The sequence below is a fragment of the Mastigoproctus giganteus genome, chromosome 6 (assembly GCF_048544385.1).
Source record: "Mastigoproctus giganteus isolate SK-2022 chromosome 6, ASM4854438v1, whole genome shotgun sequence".
NCBI lineage: Eukaryota > Metazoa > Arthropoda > Arachnida > Uropygi > Thelyphonidae > Mastigoproctus > Mastigoproctus giganteus.
This window is the reverse complement of record NC_143580.1, coordinates 231,121,507-231,148,691: the sequence shown is the minus strand read 5'-3', so window position 1 is coordinate 231,148,691 and position 27,185 is coordinate 231,121,507. Positions and strand designations below refer to the sequence as shown.

The following is a 27,185-nucleotide window of genomic DNA, read 5'->3' as shown; positions in this document are numbered from 1 at the left end:
ATTTATCAGGAACTTGGGCAATGTGTTCAACATGCCATTGATGCTGTTAGAAATATGCCATCTATTCTGGAGCATGTACAAGCCTATTTGTACAGCATGCAAATAGTGGTCACATTGAACATTTATTGTGAATAATAATTGCATTGCCACAGCATGAAGCTGTGCTGAGACCTGCACCACCATAGTGTAGACTGAATTGAGGAAGCGATACCCTGTAATCAACAGGCATTTCATAGTTATTTAATAATTTTTTTCTGAATTTTGTTGTGTCTTGTATATGTTTTATGTTTTTTATTGTATTCCAGTGTAGTCATGCCATTGTCATTAATTTTTCTGATACTGTAACTTTAACCTTGTTTTTTTTGTTTGTTTGTTAATGTTGTTTGTTATCAAGAACCCACTGCGGAATTTATGATAGGCAATTCTGAATCAACCTATATACATTCATAACCATGTGTGTGGGGCGCCTCCGTAGCCAGGTGGGCAGGAGCAGCAGTGCGTAGCACACGCTTCCTGATTAGACTGGAGTTCAAGCCCGTGACCACCAAATACGGAGGATGCGGAAAGGTCAGGGAATGACCACCACATATCCCTGGAGCAATATGGCCTTAGTTGCTAATGCTCCTAAAAACCAAATAACAACAACAATAACATAACCATGTAAACTGTTACCTTGTTTTTTTTTTTGTTTTTTTGCCTTTTTTTATACTATTTACTTTAAACCTTTAAACCTTTCTTAATCTATTATGTTGATCAGTAATAAGGGTACTATTTATGGATCAAACAGTAATTATGTACGCTAATAAAATATTTACCACAAGCCTGTTTAAATAAGAAAGTTTTCTTGTTTTAATAAAGCATACAAATTAAGAATGTGCTCATTTGATCCTTTTGTATTAGACTACTGGAGAAAGAGGTGAAGTCAGTTGTGGTTGGGTTTTTATGAGACTTATAGATGACTCTGGTTTGCCAGTTCCTAACAGGTATGGCTTTCTTGACTCTAGGTATTACATTATCTACATGAATTTTTTTTAATTTGTTGTTTTTTTAAAGAGTGATATATAAGATTGATTCAGAAAGTTCTGATAATGGATTATTGTAGCAGTAATGGACAGCAAAATCAAAATGTAGCGAAACATTTAATATTCTGGATGTGTCACACTCTTCAGAAATTTGTCTTCTTGATGGTGTCTACTAGTGTAATGTGCTGAATTCCTCACTCATTTGGATATTTTCCTCATTTGTAGTCAAGATATTTGCACTGAGGCTTTGCAGATGCTTGATGTATTCAGAAATTATACTATGAGTCATCACACACAAGTATTGTATGGCACAAAAGATTTACTGAAGGCTGAGATGATCTAGAAGAGTACTTATGTTCCAGTCACCCCATTACTTTTCAAACACCTGATAACCTAATGCCTCCAAATTTTTTTTTATTGGATACTATTGCAGGTATGTAATTTAAACTGCATGTTATATACTTCAGTTCTTTAAGTATTTACATTTACTTTTCCATATGTTTTCCACCATTTTGTATACATTTTCATAGTCTCTCTTGTCAGAATGCAATATGAGGCTGGCATCATCAGGCTGAATGAGAAATTTTCCTTTCTTCTCTGGCCTCAATGCATGCAGTTTATATCTTTAGCTTCTTCATTATCTTATATAGCAAAATTGATTGTGTGTTCCTATTTCAGGAAAACCACAAGGATAATCCCTCTCTTGCCCTGTAATTATTCCATCAGATAGTTGAGCCTTGAATTCCTTCATCAGTGAATATTTGTGTTGCCACTCCATAGACTGCTGTTTTGGCTCCAGTTCATAGTGATTTACTAACAGTGCTGTCAAGAAAATCACTGCCTATGGTCTCAATACCACTACAAAAAATTGGCATACTCTCTGCTGCTTGTAATATGGCATTAGCATTCATGGAACCCACTTGGCACACAATTTCCTGTGTCCCAGATTGCCAAAATTATTTTTGAGGCATTAAAACCTGCTCTTATTCTTGCACACATTTCCATTGTCTACATTGCAATGGTAACTTGACTTTGGCACTTCCTTTGAACCACTGTCACCATCGCTGACACATTTAACCCACTGTCTAACTGTGCTCATATTGATTGTTATGTTCCCATAAATACACTATCACTAAAAAATATCATGAAATCTCACTGGCTAAAGTGCTATCGGCATTCAGAAACTCAATGTTGTACTGTTATCGAGAAAATTTGCACTGCTGCTTCACCACTGCTGGAGCAATATGGCCTTAGTTGCTATTGCTCCTAAAAACCAAATAACAACAACAACTAGTAAAAGAAGTAATGTAAGGTCATCTAAACAAGGCTGCAATTATACTTCAAACATAGTATGGGTTTGTTAAGGGCAAATCTTGTTTAGCCAATTTGATTGGTTATTATGATGTGGTCACAAAAGAACTGGATGGAAAAGATAATTTTGATATCGTGTACTTGGATTTCAGGAAAGCTTTTTCACATAAAAAACTGCTGTACAAATTAGAGCAGTGTGGCATTAAGGGCAAGTTGCTACCATGGATAAAGGAATGGTTGAGTGAAAGAAGACAGAGAGAGAGTGGTAATCAATGGACATTGTTCTCCTTGTACTAATGTTATTAGTGGAGTCCCTCAGGGTTCAGTGTTGGGCCCATTGCTGTTTTCTATATTTATCACTGATGTTCCCCGGGGGCTCACATCTGGTGAGTATGGGCTTGGCAAACCCAGGGTCCTGAGCTGGATATCATCATTCTTCTCTTTCTTGGTGATTCCTTTGTACTTCTCTCTCTCTCTCTCTCCCTTTCTCTCTCTCTCTCTCTCTCTCTCTCTCTCTCTCTCTCTCTCTCTCTCTCTCCTCCTCTCTCTTCTTTCTTTCTCAGGGGGTAACTGGGGATTTTTTTTTTTTTTTTTTTGGCTGGTGCAGCATAAGCCTCAGGCTTCCTTGTACCATATGGCTAATAATAATAATAATAATAATAATAATATTGATGGAGGAATATTAGGTTTAATGGCCAAGTTTGTAGATGATTCAAAAATTGACAGAGTGGTTAATGATAGTATCCTACTGCAGTGGGATCTAGAAAAGTTGGGCAGATGGGCTGAGAAATGGCAATTGAGGTTTAACATTGATAAATGCAATTGAATATGGGTAGCATTAACCCTCGAGTAACATACCAGCTGTGGTACTAAACTTGGGGTAATGGAAAATGAGAAAGACTTGGAGTACTTTTGCAGTCAGATATGAAGTTGGTGCTTCCATAGCCACGTGGGCAGGAGCAGCAGTGCATAGCACATGCTTCTTGATTAGACCGGAGTTCGAGCCCGTGACCACCAAATACAGAGGATGCAGAAAGGTCAGGGAGTGACCACCACATATCCCTGGAGCAATATGGCTTTAGTTGCTAATGCTCCTAAAAACCAAATAATAACAAACAACAACAACAACAAGATATGAAGTTCTATGAGCAGTGCAGACAGACTGTCAGGACAGCTTATAGACTTTTGTCAATGATATACAGGAATTTTGCTAGCAGGGATAAGAAGGTGTTTATTCCATTGTATAAGGTAATGGTCAGGCCCCATCTTGAGTACTGCATACAGGTCTGGAGGTCTCATTTTAGGAAGGGTGTGGTGTGATTTTTTTTTTGATTTGGTAGTTGGCGCATCGGCTTCTGTGGCCATATTGCACCTCCCAAGGTTTTTTGCAGTACTTTGATCCAAGCCCGAAGCGGGAATCGAACCTGTGACCTTTGGGTTGCCGGGCAGGTACTTTACCCACTCGGCTAGCCCGGTCGGCTCAGACCACACACACATAAGGGGGACACAAATTCATGAGGAAGTATGGTTGCAGAATAGATGTGCAGAAGTTTGCCTTTAGCCAATGGGCAGCTGATTGCTGGAACAAACTTCCATCTGTTGTTATGCAAGTTGATAGCGTAAACAAATTCAAGGAAGAACTAGATAAACTATTGGAAGGAACACATAGGTATTTCACCTATTCACCTAAAAAGACACCTCCCATTTCGGGCGGTGTCTCTTTTTTTGTTTTTTTTTTTTTTTTGACTGATGCTGTATAGCAGCAGTTCTCAAACTTTCTGAGCCCACGCCTCCCTTGACCTGTAAAATTTTCCCGGTGCCTCCCTTGAAGTAAAGCATCTGTAATTGTGCAATTTCTTATTTTTAATATGTTAATACAATAATTATTAATACTACATGAAATAATAAGCATCTGTAGTTCTAAATTACGTTAGTAATTTAGAACTACAACTTCTAAATTACTAACGATTATTATCAGTACTCACGCCAAAAACAATAAAAAACTCAATCGCACACTGCTGAAACTATATTTCAACCATGCAGCTAATGCTATGCAATCTACCTATATATGTCATACATAGTACGCACTAAATTATATATATTACATTACATCATATCAATCATAATTCATCAATCCATTTCAGCAAAATATAATATTTTTTTTCCAAATAAATGTTTATCTCATGTTTATATCGAAGTTAGAGTGAGATAGGTGGCGGTAAATGCTTTAAAAAATAAGTTATAAAATTTAATGTTATGTTATGAAAGTTTATTTATATGTATATATTTTTTTATTTATATATGTTATGTTATGAAAATTACATTTCTGTTAAACTTTTCGCGCCTCCTTTTTGCACTAGTCTGCGCCTCCCAGTTTGGAAATCGCTGATGTATAGTATAAGTTTTCTTTTTTTGCATCATTTGCCACTGCTAATGCTAATTCACTTTGTAATGAATAAAATGTTACACTCAAAACCATGATTATTTGAAGTTTTTACTGTGATGTATAAAAATAATTGCATAATATAACAAAATATAGCATAGCAAAATAACCACTTATTTTTCTATTATGTTGTTTACAGAATTACTTACATTTTGTAAACTTATTTGACTTTAACTTTAAATAATCATGTCTCCTATATGTTTTCCTGATTTATCACAATATGTAAAAAGTAAGGCTATGTGTCTGTGCATTGTGTTATTTTTAATTTTACCAAAACTAAGATATATATATTATTTATTTGTTTTGGTTTGATTGCTAGTATTATTGTAACTGTAACCATTATTGATGCCAGATTATTATTTCAGAACTAGAGTGCTACATGTACATAGTGGAGATCCATTTCTAAGACAGACTGATTCAGTTTCAGGTAAAAATTCATTCCATTGTAGCATTTCCTGTACAACCATGCAACAGCACTGCATATTTTTGTTTGTGTGTATGTGTACATAGGCACACACACACACATTACATACACATAAATACAGCCACTCCCTGATTAACATAAGATTTGCATTCTGCGGAACACTACGTAAGTCGGAATTTCCCCCATGCTTGTGCAGCACTTGCAACTGTGCTCACCGAATTGATTGAATCAAAAAAGAAATGTTCGACGAACATGTGAATAGAATTATTTATTGTATTTATTCAATTTTTTATCTCATGCACAGGAAATATTACAAAAGGGTGCAATTTAAAAAATTTCAAAATTATAAAATTACGAAAAAAGAGAAGAAACAGGCATAACGTCAGTAAGTTTTACCTCTCGAGCATCGTTACCAGAATCGACGTCTTCAGCTGATAAGTATGCTGCTGTGGAGTTGAGAGCTGTGGAGGGGTCAGCTGCTCAACCTTACGAAAGAATATATTAATAGATAACTGGACGGTGGCTTTTTTATTTTCATTGTAGATTTCTTTGTAGCAAGCAAGCATATCATTCACCCTTCTATTAACTTTTAAGAATCGTTTTAAGAATCTCAAATCTCGCCATTGCCATCTCTCTGATGAGGCATCTTGGCTCCTCATTTGGTTCATCTTGAGCTTCGTCAGCATTTTCTTCTTTCACTATCACTGCCTGCAAGTCAATAAGTTCTTCGTTAGATAATTCCTTCTCTTCTTCCTCTATTAACTCCTCCACATCTTTGGCAACAACCTCCAACTGAAGTAGTTCTGTAACCTTTATAATCTTGTCTGTAACCTCTTCACATGAGTCATCTTTTTCAAACCCTTCGAACCTTTTACATGCCGTGGGCATATTTCTTCCATGTGCCATTTAAACAACATTTAGTAATTTCCGCCCAGGCCTTATTGTTTAAGATGCCATGGTAAATATTGTAATTTCCCACTATTAATTTCCAAAAGTCTCTTAACGTAAGATTTTTCTCACCATCTACTGCAGACAATGCCTGAGCAAATGTTGTGCTTAAATAGTATGCTTTTAAATTCGAAATAACACCCTGATCCATAGGTTGGATGAGTGAAGTCGTGTTTGGTGGTAGAAATATGACTCACGTTCGAATTGAAATCATCTAGATGCATAGGATGTCCAGGAGCATTATCTAATAGAAGCAAAATCTTGAAAGGAACATCATTGTCTTTACAATATTTTTCAACCTCGGGAATGAAGCAGCATTTAAACCATTCCTCAAAGAGAGACATATTGTTATCCATGCTCTCTGGTTCCAATAGAAATGCACGGGTAGGGGGGCTTTATTGATGCCCTTAAATGCACAAGGATTTCTAGAATGGTACAAAAGCAATGGTATTAATCTGTAATCTTCCACTGCATTAGCCCCAAGCAAGAGCGTGGCCCTATCTTTTGAAGCGTTGAAAGCTGGCATTTTTTCCCAGTACAGAGCAGTCTCATCAACATTAAAAGTTTGTTGCATTGAATAGCCACCTTCATCCATAATTTTTTCCAATGCATCATAAAATTTCTCTGCAGCTGCAGAATCAGCACTGGCGACTTCACCACATACTTTAATGTTTTGGAAACAAGCACGATGCCTGAACCTATTAAACCACCCTTTGCTTGCCACGAACTTGGCTTGGAGTTCACCATACTTATCCTTAATATCTTCATAATACTTCTTGGCTTTGCTTGAATGGCCATTGGACTCAGGAGCACTTGTTTCTGAATCTGATTTTCATCCATATTATTAATATCAGTTCCATCTTCGATATAGCACCTGAACACTGTTTTGTGATCACTGTTGATCTTAAGTGCATTGATCCTTTGACATGTTCATTTATATGTGCACTGTTTTTTAAAATAGTATTCACTGTTGAAGCAGCAAGATCTAATTCTCTTGCAAAAATGACAAACTTTGTCCTGTTTCATACTTAATCGTTTTTATCTTCATTTCTAAATCAATTTTGTTTCATTTCCTGGCACTGCTAGCACTTGCATTTTCCATTGGTCCTTTTCCCTTCATCACTATAGTATGTAAATAGGAATGATGAAGAGAAGTTTGTGAAAATTTGTTTTTTATATGATTGAAGATTTCAGTGAAGGGGAACTCGTTTCACCATAATACCGTAATGTAAAAACCCACAGAATTCCAGTTATCGGTATTATCACAAATGCAATAAGATCGAGTTTACTACCCATTTATAATAGATTGCACTAACAGAAAAGCCCAATAAACTGGAAAGTGCAAGTTGTTTTTGGTCGTGACCTCCAGAAACGTGCTTTAGAAAAAAATCACAAAGGCATTCAAAATTGATTCTTATAATGGGAACATATGATAATGATGAAAGTGTAGTTCAATTTCCATTATAAATATGACCTTTTAGAGAGATAAATAGCTTAGTAATATAGCAAAATTTTCAACTTCCAAGGACTTAGGATGAATTACAAAAACAAAAATACAATATGTTATCGGGTTCATATTACGATATTTTCACAATACCTCCATTTATCCCTACAGATGCAAAATATATTTCCATATTTTTTTTCAGTCTGCACTGGCTGGCAAAAACTCCCCGACTTATGTTGAGTATTACATAAGTCGGAGAGTTCCTGTATTAAGAAAAAGAAAATAATATGGCTTAACAACTGCAACATTAGAATTAATATGTCTGTAGTACAGAACCACAAAATATTAAAATTTAGATGTAAAAAGGCAGAAGTCAAAAAATTTTAGAACATGAAGGGATAAGGGAGGTTACTTATGCATGGGTATTGCACACACATCATTTCTACTATCAAGGTAGTTTTAATGCTTTGTTTTAATTATATCTCATATTTTGAATACCTTCACAATGAGTTGCCATGGTATTGCACTACCTTGAATAAGTAACGCTTCACCTATGAAGAAGACTAATGTTACTTATTCTCTGTAGATACCACCACCACCCAGACGGGACCGTTTTGAAGCTTATTGGCTTCTCATCGGTGGATGGGCAGGTACCCTGTTGTTGCAGTAGTGACACCTCAGTTATGATGTCTATGTGGTACCCATGCATAAGTAAACTCCTTCATGCTCTTAGGCATTTAGCCAAGAAATATCTTTTAGATTAAACCACACACACACACACACACACACACACACACACACACACACACACACACACACACACACACACACACACACACACACACACCATTAAGCATCTCTCATATTGTGGAGTTATACTTCATAACTGGATTGTCACTATTGCAACAATAAGGTACTTGCCAAAATACAGAACAATATCTACCAGAATACCAGACAATCCTAACCATACAGCCAACACGCTCGATCTTTTTCTCACAAACAACCCTTCTAAGTACATGGTCGAAGAGAGTGGTCCTTTAGGCACCTCAGATCACAACTTGGTGATTCTGTCTTCTCCAATGGAGCCTTTGTATCATCGCTATTCCCACCTCGTGTTGTTTGGCATTAAAGAATGCAAAATGGGATGAACTGCGAAATTTATTTTCTTCTTTTCTTTGGTTGGATGGCTATTCCCACCTCGTGTTGTTTGACATTACAAGGATGCAAAATGGGATGACCTGTGAGATTTCTTTTCTTTGGTCGGATTACTGTTTCAAAACTTCTTTTGACAACAAGTGGAGAAATACTATCAGGATATGGAACTTTCTTAGCATCAAGATTCATTAAAATCATTATTGTAGGAATGGAATCTTTTATTCCAAACTCCACCTTAAAATCTCGTTCTTTATCTAAACCATGGTTTTCCAATAAATGTGCTAAGGCTGTTCAAGAGAAGAATGTTGCATATCATAATTGGTTATTTTTCAATTCTTCAGTTTCATTTTCTGCCTACACCAAAGCTCGCAACAATTGTAAAGCAGTTATTAATCAGTCCAAACTAGATTTTAAACAGGCTAAGAGTAGAAAACTTGCTTCTTGTCCTAATGGTAGCCAAGCATTCTGGTCTCTTGCCAAAGCTATTGGCTGCAACTTTTGCCCATCTCTGCTCCCAGCCCTGTCCAAACCAGATGGTTCTGTTGTCACTTCAGCCAAGGATAAAGCTGACCTGCTAGCATCCCATTTTTCTTCCAACTCATGTATTAATGATCTTGGTAAAACACCTCCCACCATTCCCAACACGCTCCATTCAATGCCTCCTGTGGTCTTCCGTCAAAAGGATGTCAGAAGGATTTTGATGAATCTTGATGTGAAGTGAAATCTTGATGTGAAGTGATGAATCTTGATGTGAAAGCTCCAGGTCCTGATGGTATTTCTCCACTTGTTCTCAAAACCTGTGCTCCTGAACTTACTCCTATTCTTTGCCACCTTTTTTCACTTTCTTATTCCAAAGGTGTTTTTCCTTCTGCTTGGAAATTTGCTCATATCCAGCCAGTTCCTAAAAAGGGTGACAAATCCCTCCTATCCAATCATCGTTCCATTGCAATTACTTCTACTCTTTCTAAAGTAATAGAGAAATCAATTAACCGCCAACTCTTAAACTACCTAGAAACCTTCCGTCTGATCAACGATCACCAGTATGGATTCCGTCAGTGTCGATCCACTGGTGATATTCTGGCTTATGTTACCCATTTATGGACTAATTCAATGGAAAGGTTCGGTGAAACACAAGTAGTTGCTCTTGACATCTCAAAGGCTTTTGATCGTGATTGGCATAAAGGTCTTCTAAACTGTTTTTGTAATTGGTTATCCAGTTTTCTCTCTGACCGCTCACTAAGGGTGATGGTAGATAGATCTCTGTCTTCTAACTTCTCCACTAATGTGATGTCCCCCAAGGTTCAGTTCTTTCCCCCACTCTTTTCCTCTTGTATATTAATGACCTTCTTCCATTGACTGGAAATCCTATCCATAGTTTTACAAATGATAGCACATTGCATTCCACTTTCCAGTTTGAGAAACCTTGCCCTACTCAATCAGCTTCAACTTTTCGAATATCTGCTACCAATTCCTTTAATGCTGATCTCCAGGTAATTCTGCAATGGGGGCAAAGACAACTTAGTTGATTTCAATCCTTCTAAAACTCAGTCCCGTCTTATATCTCACAAAAAGGATTCTTCTGCTCCTATGCTTATCTTTAGTGGCACTCTGATTTCTAGGCAAGATGATTCATCTCTTTTGGGGGTTATCCTGACTTCTAATCTCTCTTGGCACAAGCACATTACAAATATTGCTTCCTCTGCATTTAAAAAACTTGGTTTTCTCTTTCGCTCTCAGCATTACTTTTTTTCCAAACAGCTGTTCACTCTGTACAAATTGCAAATCTGCCTACTATGGAATATTGTTTCCACATCTGGGGTGGTGCCCCCAAAACCTCTCTCAGGCTTCTATATTTCATTCAGAAGAGGGCAGTTAGGTTAATTAATGACTTATCTCTAACAGAGTCTCTCCACTCTCTGTCTCATAGATGTTCTGTTTCTGCTGCATGCCTTTTCTACAGATACTTCCATGGGCACCGTGCTTCTGAATTGGCTTCTATAATTCCCGCTCTCTCTTTCAAAACAGTCCGAACACATGCTGCCACTAGCTAACATCCATTTACTGTCCAATTTACTGTACAGTACTCACAGAATGAACTTTTCATCTTCCTCGTTTATTCATTCAGCTGCCTTTTTGTGGAACAACCTTCCTTCATACGTATTTCCTGAAAATTATAGTTTACAGAAGTTCAAGTCTAATGTCAACAAATATCACCTTTCATCTTCTCAACTTCCAACCCATCCATGGTACTAGGTACTATAGGTTCTAATACCTCACGTGTTTGGGGTTTTTATAAAAAAATAAAATAAGACCTGCCCACCCATCGATAAGAAGTCGATAAGCTTCGAAACGGTGCCGTCTGGATGGTGGTATCTGCCGAGAATTAATCTTCTCCATAGGTGAAGCTTTACTTATTTAAGATAATGCAATACCATGGTGACTCATTGTGAAGCTATTCACAATATGAGATGTAATTAAAATGATGCATTAAAACTACCTTGGTAGTAGAAATGATGTGTGTTGCGTGCGTACCCATGCATTAGTCAACTCCTTCATACTGATAGGCATTTAGCCAAGAAATATCTTTTAGATGAAGGAATAAATTTAGAAGTTATTGAAGAGACTGGCCAAAAATCTGAGAGTGAGTGAAATATCGTAGGTTTTAGCAACATAACTATATATTAAAAGCACAGGAATTCAAAGCAGCAGGAAAAAATATATATGCAGATATATATATATATATATATATATATATATATACAGGCATACCTCGATTAACGAATAGGATGCATTCCACGAAATTACTTCGTTAAGCGAAACTTCGTTTTCAGAGGTAAAAATACTATGGCCAGAATAGGGATACGTTCCTACGTAAAGAAAATGAAAAGCTTTTTTTCGAACAAAGAAAAGTTTTATTAAATAAACAGTCAACTTACATACAAAGTGAAATCACATTTTAAAATATGAGGTTAAAGTTGATTGTTTATGCTTTTTTGCTCTTTCATTTAACAATGGCCTATACGGAGTTATTGCATTTAACACTGATCGCTTAACTATAACACTTCTTCCTAAATCAGGATCATTTTCACTAAAAAAATTTAAAACGTTTTCAATGTCATTTAAGCACCTTTTTAAATCTTTGGTTGTTAACACGTTTTCGGCAGGAACTTCTTTAACTTCGCCTTCATTATCTTTGTCTTCGTTGCTAACAAGGTTTTCTAAATCTTCCACTGAAAAACCATCATCTTCTGCATTCAATAAATTTCTAACATCCTCTTCATCGACATTTTCGAAACCTATTGATTGAGCCATCTGGATAACTTCATTTCTAATTTCTTGGATGTTATTTTCTTCTTCTAGTACAACTTCTGGCCATATTTTGCGCCAAACTCCATTTAAGCATTTCTTAGTGACTTCTTTCCAAGAACTATCAATGTTTTCAATTGCGTTTTTAATGGTGTAGTTTTTCCAAAAAGTTTTAACTGTCATTTCCTCTTTATCCTCTAGTTCAGGTAAATTGCTTAAAATTCGACGCAGATAATAAGCTTTAAATGATGCTATTACTCCCTGATCCAATGGTTGAATCAGGAAAGTTGTGTTTGCTGGAAGAAACACAACTTTGACAGGAATGCATGTGTCCAACGTGTTAAGATCAGTAGGATGTCCCGGAGCATTGTCTAACAACAAAAGAGCTTTTTCTTCAAAGTTGTTTTTTTTGACAATACCGTTTTACTCCAGGACAAAAGTGGTTAACAAACCAATCAGTAAATAACTCCTTGGTAACCCAGGCTTTTCTATTTGCTTTCCATATTACAGGTAAATTCATTTTTATGTTACCTTTTAACGCCCTCGGATTTTCTGAATGGTAAACTAATAACAATTTTAATTTATAATCGCCAGAGGCATTTGATCCAAAGTGTAACGTTAAACGGTCTTTGGCTGCTTTGATTTTTCTTCAATAGAAATGAAGCTTTTTGTTGGTAGCCGTTTCCAGAACAAACCGCTTTCGTCAACATTGAACACCAAATTTGGTGGAAAATTTTCACGTTCAGTTATTTCCTTTAGTTTTTCTGGAAACTTATTTGCAGCTTCTCCTGTTAATTTTACACTGGCCCGTTTTTTTAAATTTCTCGAACCAACCGCGAGAAGCCCTAAAGGTTTCCGTAATTTCTTCAGTTTGTTTAGATTTCAGGTGATTAAACAAAAATAATGCTTTTTCTTGAATCACAATTTGACTTAAAGGCATATGACGTTGTGACATGTCATCTATCCACAAACTTAACATTTTCTCCATTTTTTCTAAAATTGGATTCCTTAAGCGAGTTAATTTTGCCGCTGTAACATCTGTACAATTCTGAGCAGACTGTTTTATTTTTTCTGATTGACTTAGTATGGTTGTTAAAGTTGATTGCGCTAATCCTAAAGAATGTGCCACATCGGATTTTCTTTCGCCGCTTTCAACACGTTGTACGATATTTAGTTTAGTTTCCAAAGAAATTGCTTTTCTTTTCTTTGATTCTGACATTTTAATTAACTAAAACAAAAATATTTCTATTAAAATTTAAAAAATCTACGTTATGTAATGCTACAAAGAACCTACGTCGATTATTGCAATGCGCCACACTGAAACAACGTCAATCATGTAAACAACAACTAAATTATGCGATTGATGCGAAAAACTGTTATAACAGACACGCCCGCAGCTCGGGAATACGTAACGAGTCGCCGTCAGTCACCAATCGAATGATTGTCGGGCGTTGGTCTTGTTGTTGTTGTTGTTGTTTGGTTTTTAGGAGCATTAGCAACTAAGGCCATATTGCTCCGGGATATACGGTGGTCATTCCATGACCTTTCCGCATTCTCCATATTTGGTGGTGACGGGCTCGAACCCCGGTCTAATCAAGAAGCGTGTGCTACGCACTGCTGCTCCTTCCCACCTGGCTACGGAGGCGCCTGGCGTTGGTCTTAAATTGGAATATTTTTTTATGTTAAATGGGGCTTGAAATTGCCGACTTCGTTATATCGAGGCTTCGTTATCAGAGGTAACGTTAACCGAGGTATGCCTGTATATATATATATATATATATATATATATATATATATATATACGCAATATGACTAAACAACTGCAACAGTGGAAATAATATGTCTGTAGTATAAAAATCATGAAATAATAAAATTTAGATGTAAAAGGGCAAAAGTCCAAATATTTTAGAACATAAAGGGATAAATTTAGAAGCCACTGTAGAGACTGGCTAAAAATCTGAGAGCAAATGAAATATCACAGATTTTAGCAAAATACATTAAAAGCACAGGAATTCAAAGCAGGAGGAACAGAAATGGCAAAAGCAAATAGAATAGAAAATTGGAAAGAACAATTTTGAAAAAAAATTAATAATGCTTAATGATGCCTAACATGGCTGAAAAAAAAGCCAAAATAAAGAATTTAGTTATCTGCAGAGACGAATGTAATGTGTTCTCTGCTGCTTTGTGTATCCCCTTGTTGCTGAGGATTTATTATTTTTCCATGCAGTTTATCTTCATATATTATTTATTCATTTATTCTTATCTTGTGAGATATATATATAGGGTAAATTTTGTGAGATATATATATTTGGTAAATTTTTAACTTGCTAGCTAAAAAAAACAAGACAAAGAATATGTGTGTCTATATATTTATTGTAAATTTTACAATAAATATATAGACAATAATTTGGAATAGAAAAATTTCAAAAAAATAAGAACATATTCATTTTTATTGTAATTTCAATATAGTCAATTGATTCTCACAAAATGTTTTCTTTGACTTTTGTCGAGCTCTTGTATCCATACCCAATCTGTGGTTGCAATTCAACTATGATTTGACAAATGGAGTTGCATCCCAATCTGCTAACTCTTTTCCCAATAAATTTATCATCATTAAATGCGATAAGTGATCTATTGTTAAACTATTTCTCACCCTCGTACAAATTATGTTCATTAAACTGAAACCTTTTTCAGCTTCAGCACTACTGATTGCAATAGTGCTAACTGTCTTTTTAGCTTTTTGAATACATGCACAGATTGAAACATTTTTTGATTCTACGTTATCTACAAAATCCCAAAAATCGTTCAAATCAATTTCATATTTTAAAATTTCACTTAAATGGTACATTTTTTTTTTTTTACCAACTATCCATGGTGAAGTTATTTCTTCATAAGGCCAAGTAGATGGTTCTAATAAATCAAAATAATTTAAAATGTTTTCATTATTACTTTTATCTGATAAAAGATGTAAATTAATGTGTTGAATTATGTTTTCTAGTAACGTATTCCTAGAAAAGGCATTGAATTTATTAATTTTATTAAATGGAATATCTTTAAACTTATCTGATTTAATCAAATATTCAACTTGAGATTCATGTTTTCCAGTACCAGCCTTTAAATTTTCCAAAGCTCTTATTGTGTGTTTGTTTAATTTTTGCACTTTCTGAATATTAGTTGATCTTGACTGAAGTGCTGCTGAAAGTAATGAAAATTCTTCAAGAATGTCTATCATTAAAGCAAGGTCTGGTAAAAAATTTATGTTAGCTAATCTCTTTTCCAGACCAGAATAAGAAGAACTTGAAAAATGCATATATAATGCAGGATTTGTGTGCCATACAGCAGTAGCAGCTCGTAAACTACATGCCACCCATCGTGGTCTCAGTATTCAACCAATTTTAATAATTTTAAGTTCTTTAGCTACAGTTTTAGCTTGCTTTGATTTTTATTAGATTGGTGATAAATAGAATAAATTTTATTTAAAAATATTTTAAAATGATTAACTTGTTTTATTTCAGATATTGCATCATCGAGTGATAATCGCAATCAATGATTTAAACAGTGCCAGATGACGATTTTAGGAAAATTTTCTAACAACTTAGTGGCTTCTGGATTTTTCATATCACCAAATACAAGCTTATTGTTCAAATGCCACTAGCCATTGTGAATTGAAGTGCATGATGCTCTACAGTTTATAGCCATTGTCTGTTTAACAACTGGCTCACAAAATTCTAGAAAATTTAAAAATCGGCTTTTGTGAGCCAGCTCCAGCACACCACTGTATATATATATATATATATAATTATTATAGTAAAAGTAAAATATGTACTATATAGATACTGCATATGTACATAAACATAACAGTATACAGTGGGCCATAAGGCCAATAACTTATAAAGACTAAGATAGCCTGTGTAGGTCTGCAATGCCATACCCTGGAAATAAACATATAATTAGTAATAATATATAATTATATAATACAATAATGATTATGTAGCTAATTATTGATATATAGATACATTGAAAGGAACTTTTTCTAGGGCTAACCCCTTTCAATATATCCCACCAATAATTAACAGAGCTGTCTGTTTCTGATTGCTATCTGCCTGTTTAACAAAGTCCAATTATTAAACATAAACATAAAGGCTAATTTGTTATAATTTAAATTTAGCAGAAAACAGGCAAGATAACAGTTAGCCCAACAGATAACTTCAAAATGAATATAGAAAATAGAGGGCCAACCATAATTTTCAATTTCAGTTGTGGTAATTTTTTTTTATATATATTTATGCAAAAGAAAACGTCTGCTGACGTAAGGAGAAAGGAAGTAGGGATAAGTATAGTAATAGTACCTCAATTTCCCTCGAATTGCTCTAATAGATCTTGAGGTATGAAAAATTAGGGTTGGATAGTAAAAAGTGAAAAGTAAAGAAAACAGCTTTATATAATTGTACTTTAGTAAGGGATCCTGGTATGACTACAAGAGGACACCAGATGGTGTTTAATAGATAAAGATAATGATAATATAGAATAATAAGGATATTTATTATAAAATCAGCTAGTATTTAGGAATTTGGAATTAGCCATTCCTTTATTTCCTTATTATTCTATATTTCATCATTATCTTTATCTATTAAACACCATCTGGTGTCCTCTTGTAGTCATACCAGGATCCCTTACTAAAGGGTCGGGCAGTTACGTTCCCGGTATATATATCCTAAGTACAATTATATAAAGCTGTTTTCTTTACTTTTCACTTTTTACTATCTAACCCTAATTTTTCATATCCCAAGATCTATTAGCATTAGCATTAGTAGTGGCATATGATGCAAGAAAGTATGAATCAGAGCTGTACTGCTCAATATGTTCTACGTTGATAATAATATTAGTAAAATAATAAGAGGAGTTTACCTCTTACAATATAGTGCGTAGAACACTTCCGTATGATACCCTCCAGAAATTAAAACGGAAAAAACGAAAAAATCGACAACTTACCGGTACATTAGAGTAAAATATAAATAATTAAATAATCAATTTAACACAATTCAAATCAATTTAAAACAATTAAAAATCAAATTAACGCAATTAAAAGAATCTAACGAAAATATTCAAAACGATTTTCCTTCCTGAAGCTGACAACGCTTTTCAACCATATGTCGTGATCACAGGAATGAAAATTCCTGTGATCTTTGATTTCTAATTATTTTAAATTGATTTGAATTGTGTTAAATTGATTATTTAATTATTTATATTTTACTCTAATGTACCGGTAAGTTGTCGATTTTTTTGTTTTTTCCGTTTTAATTTCTGGAGGGTATCATACGGAAGTGTTCTATGCACTATATTGAGGTAAACTCCTCTTATTATTTTACTAATAAAATGATGCAAGAAAGTAAGCTTATGCCGCATCAGCCAAAAAAAAAAAAGAAAAAAATCCACTCCCATTTCACCCCTCCGTTTGTTTGAAATACCTGTCCTGTTATTTCAACTTCCACAACAAGGGATGGAAGTTTGTTCTAACAACAAACTACCCGCTGGCTAAAGGCAAATTTCTGCACATCTATCCTATATCTGTCTTTCCTCAATTTGAATTTATGCCCTCTCAGATGATTATTCTGAGCAAGAGGAAGAATCCCATCGGCATTGAGCATACTCAAACCATTCAAGGCTTTATACACCTCTATCAGATCACCTCGCTGGTGCCTAGTCTCCAGACACTGTAATTTGCAAAACTTAAGCCTTTCTTCGTAAGAGTATCCCTTTGTTCCATTCACTAATCTTGTTGCTCTTCTCTGTACTCGTTCCAGCAGCTCTACATCCTTCTTGAAATGAGGCCTCCAGACCTGTATACAGTACTCAAGGTGTGGCCTGATCATTGCCTTGTACAAGGGAATAATCACCTCCTTATCCCTGCTAGAAAAATTCCTGTATATCATTGACAAAACACCATGAGCTACTCTTGCAGCCCGTCTGCACTGCTCAGAAAACTTCATATCTGCCTGCACAATTATCCCCAGGTCCTTTTCATTCTCTACCACTGTTATTGTAGTACCACAGAGTTGATACGTTGCTCTGGGGTTACTGTTTCCCATATGTAGTACTTTACATTTGTCAATGTTAAACTTCATTTGCCACCTCTCAGCACATCTGCTCAACCTTTCCAGATCCTGTTGCAGCAGCATAGCATCAGTAGTGTCCTTAACAATCCTGCCAACCTTTGTATCATCTGCAAACTTGGACATTAAGCTTGATATACCATCATCAATATCATTTATAAATACAGAAAACAACACTGAACCCTGAGGGACTCCACTAATAACATTAGCCACGATGAGCAGTGTCCATTGATTACCACTCTCTGTCTTCTCCCCCTCAACCATCCCTTTATCCATAGCAGCAATTTGCCTCCAATGCCACACTGCTCCAATTTGTGCAGCAGTCTTCCATTAGAGCAATTTGAGGGAAATTAAGGTACTATTACTATACTTATCCCTACTTCCTTTCTCCTTATGTCAGCAGAAGCTTTCTTTTGCATAAATATATATCAAATAAAATTATGGTTGGCCCTCTATTTTCTATATTCTATATATTCATTTCGAAGTTATCTGTCGGGGCTAACAGTTATCTTGCCTGTTTGCTGCTAAATTGAAATTATAACCAAATTAGCCTTTATGTTTATTAATTGGACTTTGTTAAACAGGCAGATAGCAATCAGAAACAGATAGCTCTGTTAATTATTGGCAGGATATATTGAAACTGGTTAGCCCTAGAAAAAGTTCCTTTCAATATATCTATATATCAATAATTAGCTACATAATCATTATTGTATTATATAATTATATATTATTACTAATTATATGTTTATTTCCAGGGTATGGCATTGTAGACCTACACAGGCTATCTTAGTCTTTATAAGTTATTGGCCTTATGGCCCACTGTATACTGTTATGTTTATGTACATATGCAGTATCTATATAGTACATATTTTACTTTTACTATAATAACTAAATTACAGACTTATGTAATGTTCAATCAACTGTTGATGTCATTAATCTGATCTAATATAACTTTTACTTTTATCCCAATTTTTATATACACACACATATATAGATATATATATATAGTATGGATAAAATGAGTAGGAGTGACAAATATGGAGGTATAGGTAAATTATGTTTTAAAAGTTAAAAAGGTTATATGGCAATTGCACCTATGTGTGCTAAGCAGCAGCAAAAGGATACAAAAGTATATATTTATGTAAGCTAGAAGTAATAAAGCAGGAGACAAAGTGCAAACAGATGGAATTGTAAAGAGCACAAGGTGCCAAAAACTAGTAGGAAATAGAAACATTAAGGTAAAAGATAGGAGAAGAATGTAAAGAACCTAAAAGATGCATTGAATTATCTGAAATTAAAGGCTAAATTAATTTCAGCCTTTAATAATGAATTATTAATTCAGCCTTTAATTTCAGATAATTCAGTGCCATCTAGAGGTTGATAGGTGAACAGTCACCCCTCATAAAGAGATATTTAATGCTGAAATAGTCTTGCAAAGTAAATAAAATAAAACATTTACAGTCTTGAATGTTTGTAGAAAAACTAGAGTATTCTGTGCATTTCTATACATGTGTAGAGCAGAAAAAAACGTGACATGTCTATTCTTAAAACATTCACCTATGGCAGGAGAGTTAAATTTTGGACATAGAACTTACATTAGTGTAATCATGTGCTTCCACATGCTAAATGGATGCATGGTAGCTTCACATATAACTATTCTATTCAAGGTTAGGCTGACCTAAGCCAAATATCCTTTAGCAGAATGCATATCAATGCAGCACCGTGCTCAAAGACTATATGTATGCTGAGGGTTGATAGCATACATTGTTTGGATTTCACTGTTGAAACACAATGTATTATCTGTTTCTGTGTTATTTGTGATGTATGCTATCTGTTTTAACTGACCTTTTGCAACTATATTTTGTATAAGTTTGTATATTTCAATGCTCTTTGTAGTACTGAAGAAGCAGTTGCCAGAATACCATGCCACCAGGTCTGTATGGCCCACTGTAAGGCCAGAAGAGTTGTTGGCCCTATGTGGCATTAGTGTATTGTATTTGTAAATTTCATATATTCTGTGGTTTTTTCTGAATGAAAAATCCTAGTTTCTGGGGAGAAAACTGTGCACTTCTTGCCTGAGACTGACTAACTTATCCAAGGCATCTTGACATTCAAATCTAGGCCTTTTCCACATGCTGCAGGACAGCGATTGCAGCCATGTTACAGCCATACATTAAATATCTCTCTATATGGTTCCATATTTTCACCTACATACTACCAAATAAAATTTATTTCTTGCACATTTAATGTATTTGTTATTTTCTTTTAATAGTTAAAGGAGGTACCCTAAAAACCCTGATGGCTAAAAATGTACAGCCTCGGCTTATTGTTCGGGTGAAAACACCGAAGAAAGAGCAGAAACGTCAGCTTGAGTAAGGGTTTTGTTCATAGTGTTTCATATTAAGAATAATCTTCCAATTTTTATTTTTAATAATTACAATATCTTGTTTTTAAATCTTAAAAGTTAATAAATGAGCTGTAGCTGTGTTTGATCACAACACATATCATACTGCAATTATTAAGGCTTTCTACTACTTGTATTTTCATACTGCAAACCCAAGAGTTTGCAGTATGAAAATACAAGTAGTAGAAAACCTTAATAATGTAACACTTACAATTTGAGTAGACTATCATGTTTCAGGGTAGCTGATTGAGATAAAAATTAGTCCGTCTTAGTATCCAAAGGCTGACTAACATACTATAAATTTCATTTGAACTGGACTTTAAACAAAGTTCTAAATGTAGGTTGGACTTATAATTTTAGTGGCAACTATTTTGAATAAATGGTGGATTTAAATAAAAGCACTCCTATCAATATATCATTGTGACTTCTTACTTCCATATACTGTAAAATTCATTTGAATTAGACTGTAAAAGTTATTGGGTTGGGGGGAATATACACACAGACATACATGCATGCACAGTTATCTCATAAGTTCACTTTCCATTAGAAAGTAGATTAAAATCTTTTTTTCTTTCTTTAACGCAAATTTTGATCTTCATATTACTTATATTTTCTGAAACCCTGAACCATTCAGGCCTTTAACAAAACTTTGTTTACAGGGTGCAGTTGTAAAGTAATGAGAACTGATTTTTTTTAATAAACATATCTGAAGGTATACATTTAAATGATTGTTGTCTCACTCTACCTTAGGAGGTATAGACCAGTGTTTCTTAACCTATGGGTGGTGACCCAAATTTGGGTTGCCAGCTATCATTGAGTGGGTTGTGATACATTTTCTACTTGATTACTGAAAAATTGACAGAATTACAAATTGGCTTAATTGAAAACCATGGCAGTTAACTTTATTAATGAGGTTTGCTAAGTTGTGTGTATTTTGCTGAGCAGAAACTCTGTCAACCTCATATAATAAAGGACAACTACCAAATAAACTATAAAGAAACAACCATTAGCACCTCCAAACAACAGTAAGTAAAAAAGAAGTGTGAAATAAGAACAAATTTTATAAGAATATCTGCTAATATTAGCCTTTAATCTTCAGAGAGTTTCAGTATCATTGTTCTTTTGATTTTGCAGCAGATATAGTATGTAAGTTTTGGATTTTTGGCAGTATTTGTTTTGAACACACAGTAATATAAAAATTATATTACAGTTTATTTCATTCCCAGAGGATTTCATCTTCTGGAGCCCCCTTCTTATCAGGAACCACAAGACATTGTGGCTCTGGCAGATGAAATCCTTTGTTATTCTGTGATACATTTTGATTTTATCTGCCAGAGCCACAAGTTGTGAAACAGAGAAGCCAGAGCTTCTATGTTTCACAACTCCAGAAACATAGAAGCACATGCCACAAAGAAGATAAGATCATCTCAGTAGCATTGTGGCATGTGCTTCTATGTTGCTGGAGTAAACTTGTAAATTTAAAGATTACAGCAAATTTACAAATCCATCTACTAACATAAAACATTGCTCCTCACTAAAATAGAAAGAAATTATTCTTGGAATTGCTTATGAATTTGTAAATTTTCTGTAATCTTTAAATTTACAAGTGACTTTGGTTACATGAGACCTGTTGATATTTAAACTTATAATCTTTGTTTAAAATCAGATATTTCCAAATGTATTAATTCTTTACTGTATTTATAATGGGCAAGTTAGGTTACGTGCGTAGCACGTGCTTCTTGATTAGACCGGGGTTCGAGCCTGTCACCACCAAATATGGAGGATGCGGAAAAGTCGGGGAATGACCACTCCGCATATCCCCGGAGCAATATGGCCTTAGTTGCTAATGCGCCTAAAACCAAATAACAAACAAACAAAAGTTAGGTTACTTTCCAAAAATGGAACATTTCACCTTGCGGAGTGTCTGTCACCTTGCCATCATAATTTTTATTAACATCTTGTCATAGAGTAGATTGCTCCTCTAAAACCTATTACCATATGGGTTAATTCAAAAGTAGCTTCACAGCTTTGTAAACTAATAACCTGTATATTTTAAAATTAGAAAAACATATACTAAGATAAGCACTGAATGGAAGCCATTGCCTTGAACTTTTTATTGATGATCACTAGTTATAAGCTTTTACAATAGCTGACATTTTTATTAATGATTAGTATTAATAGAGGCATAGGATGCAAGAAAGCAAACTTATTCAGCATCAGCCAAAAAAAAAAAAAAATCCCATTTCACCCATCCATTTGCTCCAAAAGTTTGTCCAGTTCTTCCTCGAATTTATTTAAACTATCTACTTCCACAATAGATGGAAGTTTGTTCCAGCAATCAACTACCCACTGGCTAAAGGCAAATTTCTGTACATCTGTTCAACAACTGTCTTTCCTCAATTTTAGTTTTTTGCTCAGATTATCGTTTTTTGCTCAAAACCTGAGGGTTTGTAATCTGAGCTAAATGCATTCAAGACCTTATACACCTCATTCAATTAGTTAACGTGCACATAATGTGAACAGTAAAATGAAATTTCAGTGGAGCTGAAGAGCATAATGCATTTTAATCTTTTGTCATTTACTTTGACACATAAGAAAACTTTCTTCTACAGTAGTCATTGAAGATAATTCACATCATCAATATGTATAGCAAAACAAGATGGTGCCCACTATTTTTCTCTTCATGTCTATGAATTTCTGGATATGAGCTTTCCAGATTGGTGGACAGGATGAGATTGATTCCATGGCCAGTATAATCTCTGGATCTTACATGTTGGATTTCTTCCCTCTGGCACTTCATTAAGGATCCGGTTTATCATCCATCATCATTAGCAAATGTAAGAATGAAAAATAGAGTTATTCACCATACATGTGACACATTATAACTGGTGGTAGACATATTGGAATCTTCAAGACCACAACTTTCATTCAGTGTTTACTTAGTTTTAGTAAGTCCAAAATATGTAAAGTTATAGGCTTACAAAGTTATTTAACTATTAGCTATTTGGGAATTACTCTGCATTATGTTACATAAAGAAAAGCATCTTTGCTCTTTATAGTAGTTCTTGTATCCGTCTTTCATCTTTTTAAACATTTTAAGATTTAAAAGAAACAAAGTGAGTGAAAACAAAAGAACTCATAACATGTCATCAACACTGATAGGTTTTTTCTTGTTTTCTAGCCTCCTTCCTGCTACACTAATTGGTCCAAATTGCACACTGCCTCATATAGCATTATACAGGCAAATATTGGCAGATAAACTACTGAAGGACAGAGCAGCTGACAGCACTGGTATGTGTATTTAGTGAGTTGTAATAGTATACTGAATGGGTTAACTATTTTTATATTTGCTTATCAAAGATCTGGATAATCTCTATAAAGGGCATTAATAAAAGGGTATCAAGCTGGAAATTAGTAAAAAGGCATTCTTTACCATACACAGGATAAAATAAACATTAAATGGATAAAAATAAACATTAAATGAATAATTATATACAAGATACCATAGCAAGTCCTCTCCCCTCTCTTTCTCATCAGTGGGATAAAAATGATATTTTAAATTATGGTTGGCTACAACGTATTCACAAAGAGTAATGGACTCTACTCACTAAAACTTTCTTTATTCTTTGTGCAAAAGGTAATAGCCAATTATTATAAAGCTTTGTGTTATTTATTAATTAGTTTTAATCAATGAAACTAAAAGCAAGTGGTGCAAGCAGGAAGCCTATGGCTTATGCTTGCACCACCAAAAAAATAAAACAAAATAAAATAATAATAAGAAAATTTTAAAATAATAAATAATTAATAAGAGAAAAGGAAATCATTTATCCATTTCTTGTTAAATTCTTTTAGTTATTATGCATAATTTTAAGACATTAAATGATTTTTTTGTTTCATGTCTTTTTACTGATTTATCAAAGATATTTTTTTCATTAAATCATTATTTTTAAAGGCCTGAAGAAAGTAACAGTTAAAACAGTTTATTTTGGAAGCCTCAAAAAGAACAATAAAATGTTGTATACACCTGATCTGTTTAGAGTTTTTAAATTACTGATCCATTGTATTACAGATATTGTTGCATTGTATTGCACACATTCATATATATATATATATATATATATAATCTGCATATCCTTGCATAACTCTGAATTACTAGAAAAATTTAGAAATAAAGGTATCAATGAAATTTACTTTGCTCAGTAAGAAATCATCCTTTATTGTTATGAAAGTTTGATAGAACAAGGGTTGCAATGGCCATATTGTGCCTTCATCTTTAATCCTCCAATAACTTTGCATGAAATTATATATCACGAAACAATGTCATTCCTTGAATGAGTTTTAGCCACGTTTTAACCAACTTTATTCAGTGTACTTTTTTTAGATATTTTATAGAAGGCATGCTAAAAAGGAAATTCACTTTAATATCACCTACTTGTGCAGGCTATGACCTTTACATGCCTATAGGAAAACCTTTCTCAAAAATTGAATAATTTGATTTGAAGGCAGAAAAGCAGTCCATTTTTTCATTATAGAATGAAATTCAAACAGTGTCTCAGCTTGACTGTTATGGCACAGTAAAAAAAATATATATTAAAGTGACTTATTTTGGAAAACTCTGTAAATAATGGTTCTCTTTCATTGAAATTGAAACTTAAGATATGTGATTTTTTTACTCATGTGATGCACAGCTGAAAAATAATGTGCTTCTAAGTAAATTGCCAGTAGATTGTCTTCTGAATGTAATCAGATGTCTAAGTGGCACCTGTACTAATTGTATTTGTTACAGAATTAAGACAAGTGTGCTACCATCATTTCTAAATATGGGTCCTGGACTTCTGTGCATGTAGTTGCAAGAAAATCATGAAAGCAGTCATCCAGTTGTACATCCTCCGACATTCTTTACCCTCTTAACTTCATTCTTTTCCTTTACTTTTTTTTACTGATGCATAATTTTATAAGCCACGAGAGCTGAAAAACTGCATTTATTTGTTTAATGTGTTGGTATAAGGCACCATATGGACTGCAATATAATTCACTGCAGTGCAGATAGAAGTGGTGGCAAAGAGCATATTGCTAGAAGTTTGCTGAAAGGAAAGCAACAAATAAAAGTTTAATAAACATTCATTAAGTGAAAGACTGTTTTTTTTTTTATCTCTTATTTCCAGATACCCACCTAGAAATCATGCCTTGACAAAGTACAAAAAACATATTTTATGATTAAAAATACTACATGCTTTACAATTTAAACATTGATAGACTTGTAATGATTATCCCTGAAGAATGAGATTGAAAAGTGATTCCACAGAAATCCACAATGAACTGCAAAAAAGGAAATGACATTTATTTCTCTATGAGCTATTTTCATGAGTACCTAAATTAGAATTAATAACCTGAAATAACTTGATAAACCTCTTATTAAAAAAAAAAATAATAATAATAATAAAATTCCATTTATTCTTCAGACAGCCAAGGCTAGAAGAGTTTGCAAATTCATCATGATTGCATACATATGAGGTGTAGTTATTAAATAACGACGACACTACACACCAAGCAACATCTGTGAAACAAAGGCACACAGCAGTTGACCTTGAACCTTTCCTTAGTTGCCTGCCAAGTCATGTTCTAACACTCCTGTTCATTTTGCCTTGGGGTTTTTGCAATTTGCAGGAAAAATGACAGACAAATGAATTAACCCAAACTTTTAACAAAACTAAAGAAAATGCCAACTTAAAGTTATGAGTTATTACATCAAGTTGATGGAGAAGATACTATGTCAAGAGCTCATGTGTTTGAATGGCATAAAAGATTTTTGGAAGGAAGAGAGAATGTGGAAGATGATGAACAGCCAGGCTATCCAGTGTCCCATGAAAACTGATGAAAATTTGGACCAGGTAAGGATATTGATTAGAAGTGATCACTGTTTAAGCATTAGAATGGTTTCATCAGAACTCAGTATGGAAAAGAAACAGTTAGACAAATTTTAACTGAAAATTTAGACATGAGAACAGTGTGTGCCAAGATGGTGGCAAAACTTTTGAATGAAGACAAAGAATGAGAAAACTCAAAGTTTACGATGCTATTTTTGAATAAAATTGAAGATCCAGACTTTCTGAGTACTGTAATTCCTTGCAATGAAAGTTAGCTGTTCCAGTACAGCCCAGAAACAAAACAATCCCAAGGACAAAAAAAAAAAAAAAAAAAAACAAGAATGTCAAAATCAAAAATGAAAACCATGCTGCTTGTTTTCTTCAATATTAAAGGAATTATTATGGCTGAATACATCCGACCAAATCAGACGTACTACACTGAAGCTCTGACAAGGCTGCATGAAAAAATTCAAAGGAAGAGGCCTGAATTGTGAAAGAATGGTTGGATGCTCCTTCAAGAAAGTGCTCCAGCACTCAACTTTTTTTTTTTTTTTTTTATGAAAACCCCAAACACGAAAGGTATCAAAACCTATAGTACTTAGTACCGTGCATGGGTTGAAGGAGAAGTATGGGGGGAGGGGGATGCCAGAAACTTTGCTCTAGAGACTAAACATGGGTTTCACCACTTCAAGCCTCCAATAAGCAAAGTGGTGGTATTTCACCGGTTGATGAAAGTCATCTACCACCT

The 27,185-nt window shown here is 34.4% G+C and overlaps 1 protein-coding gene across 1 annotated transcript in view; it reads left to right on the top strand.

The window, feature by feature from the left end:
- Window positions 1-27,185, top strand: part of LOC150085074 (nephrocystin-1-like) — a 108,022-nt gene that overhangs the window by 67,883 nt on the left and 12,954 nt on the right. Inside the window, exons 16-19 of the mRNA XM_090376455.1 lie at window positions 901-983; window positions 5,142-5,203; window positions 20,439-20,538; window positions 23,752-23,861. Of these exons, the coding sequence (XP_090232581.1) occupies window positions 901-983; window positions 5,142-5,203; window positions 20,439-20,538; window positions 23,752-23,861 (355 nt within the window). The remainder of the gene's footprint in view (window positions 1-900; window positions 984-5,141; window positions 5,204-20,438; window positions 20,539-23,751; window positions 23,862-27,185) is intronic.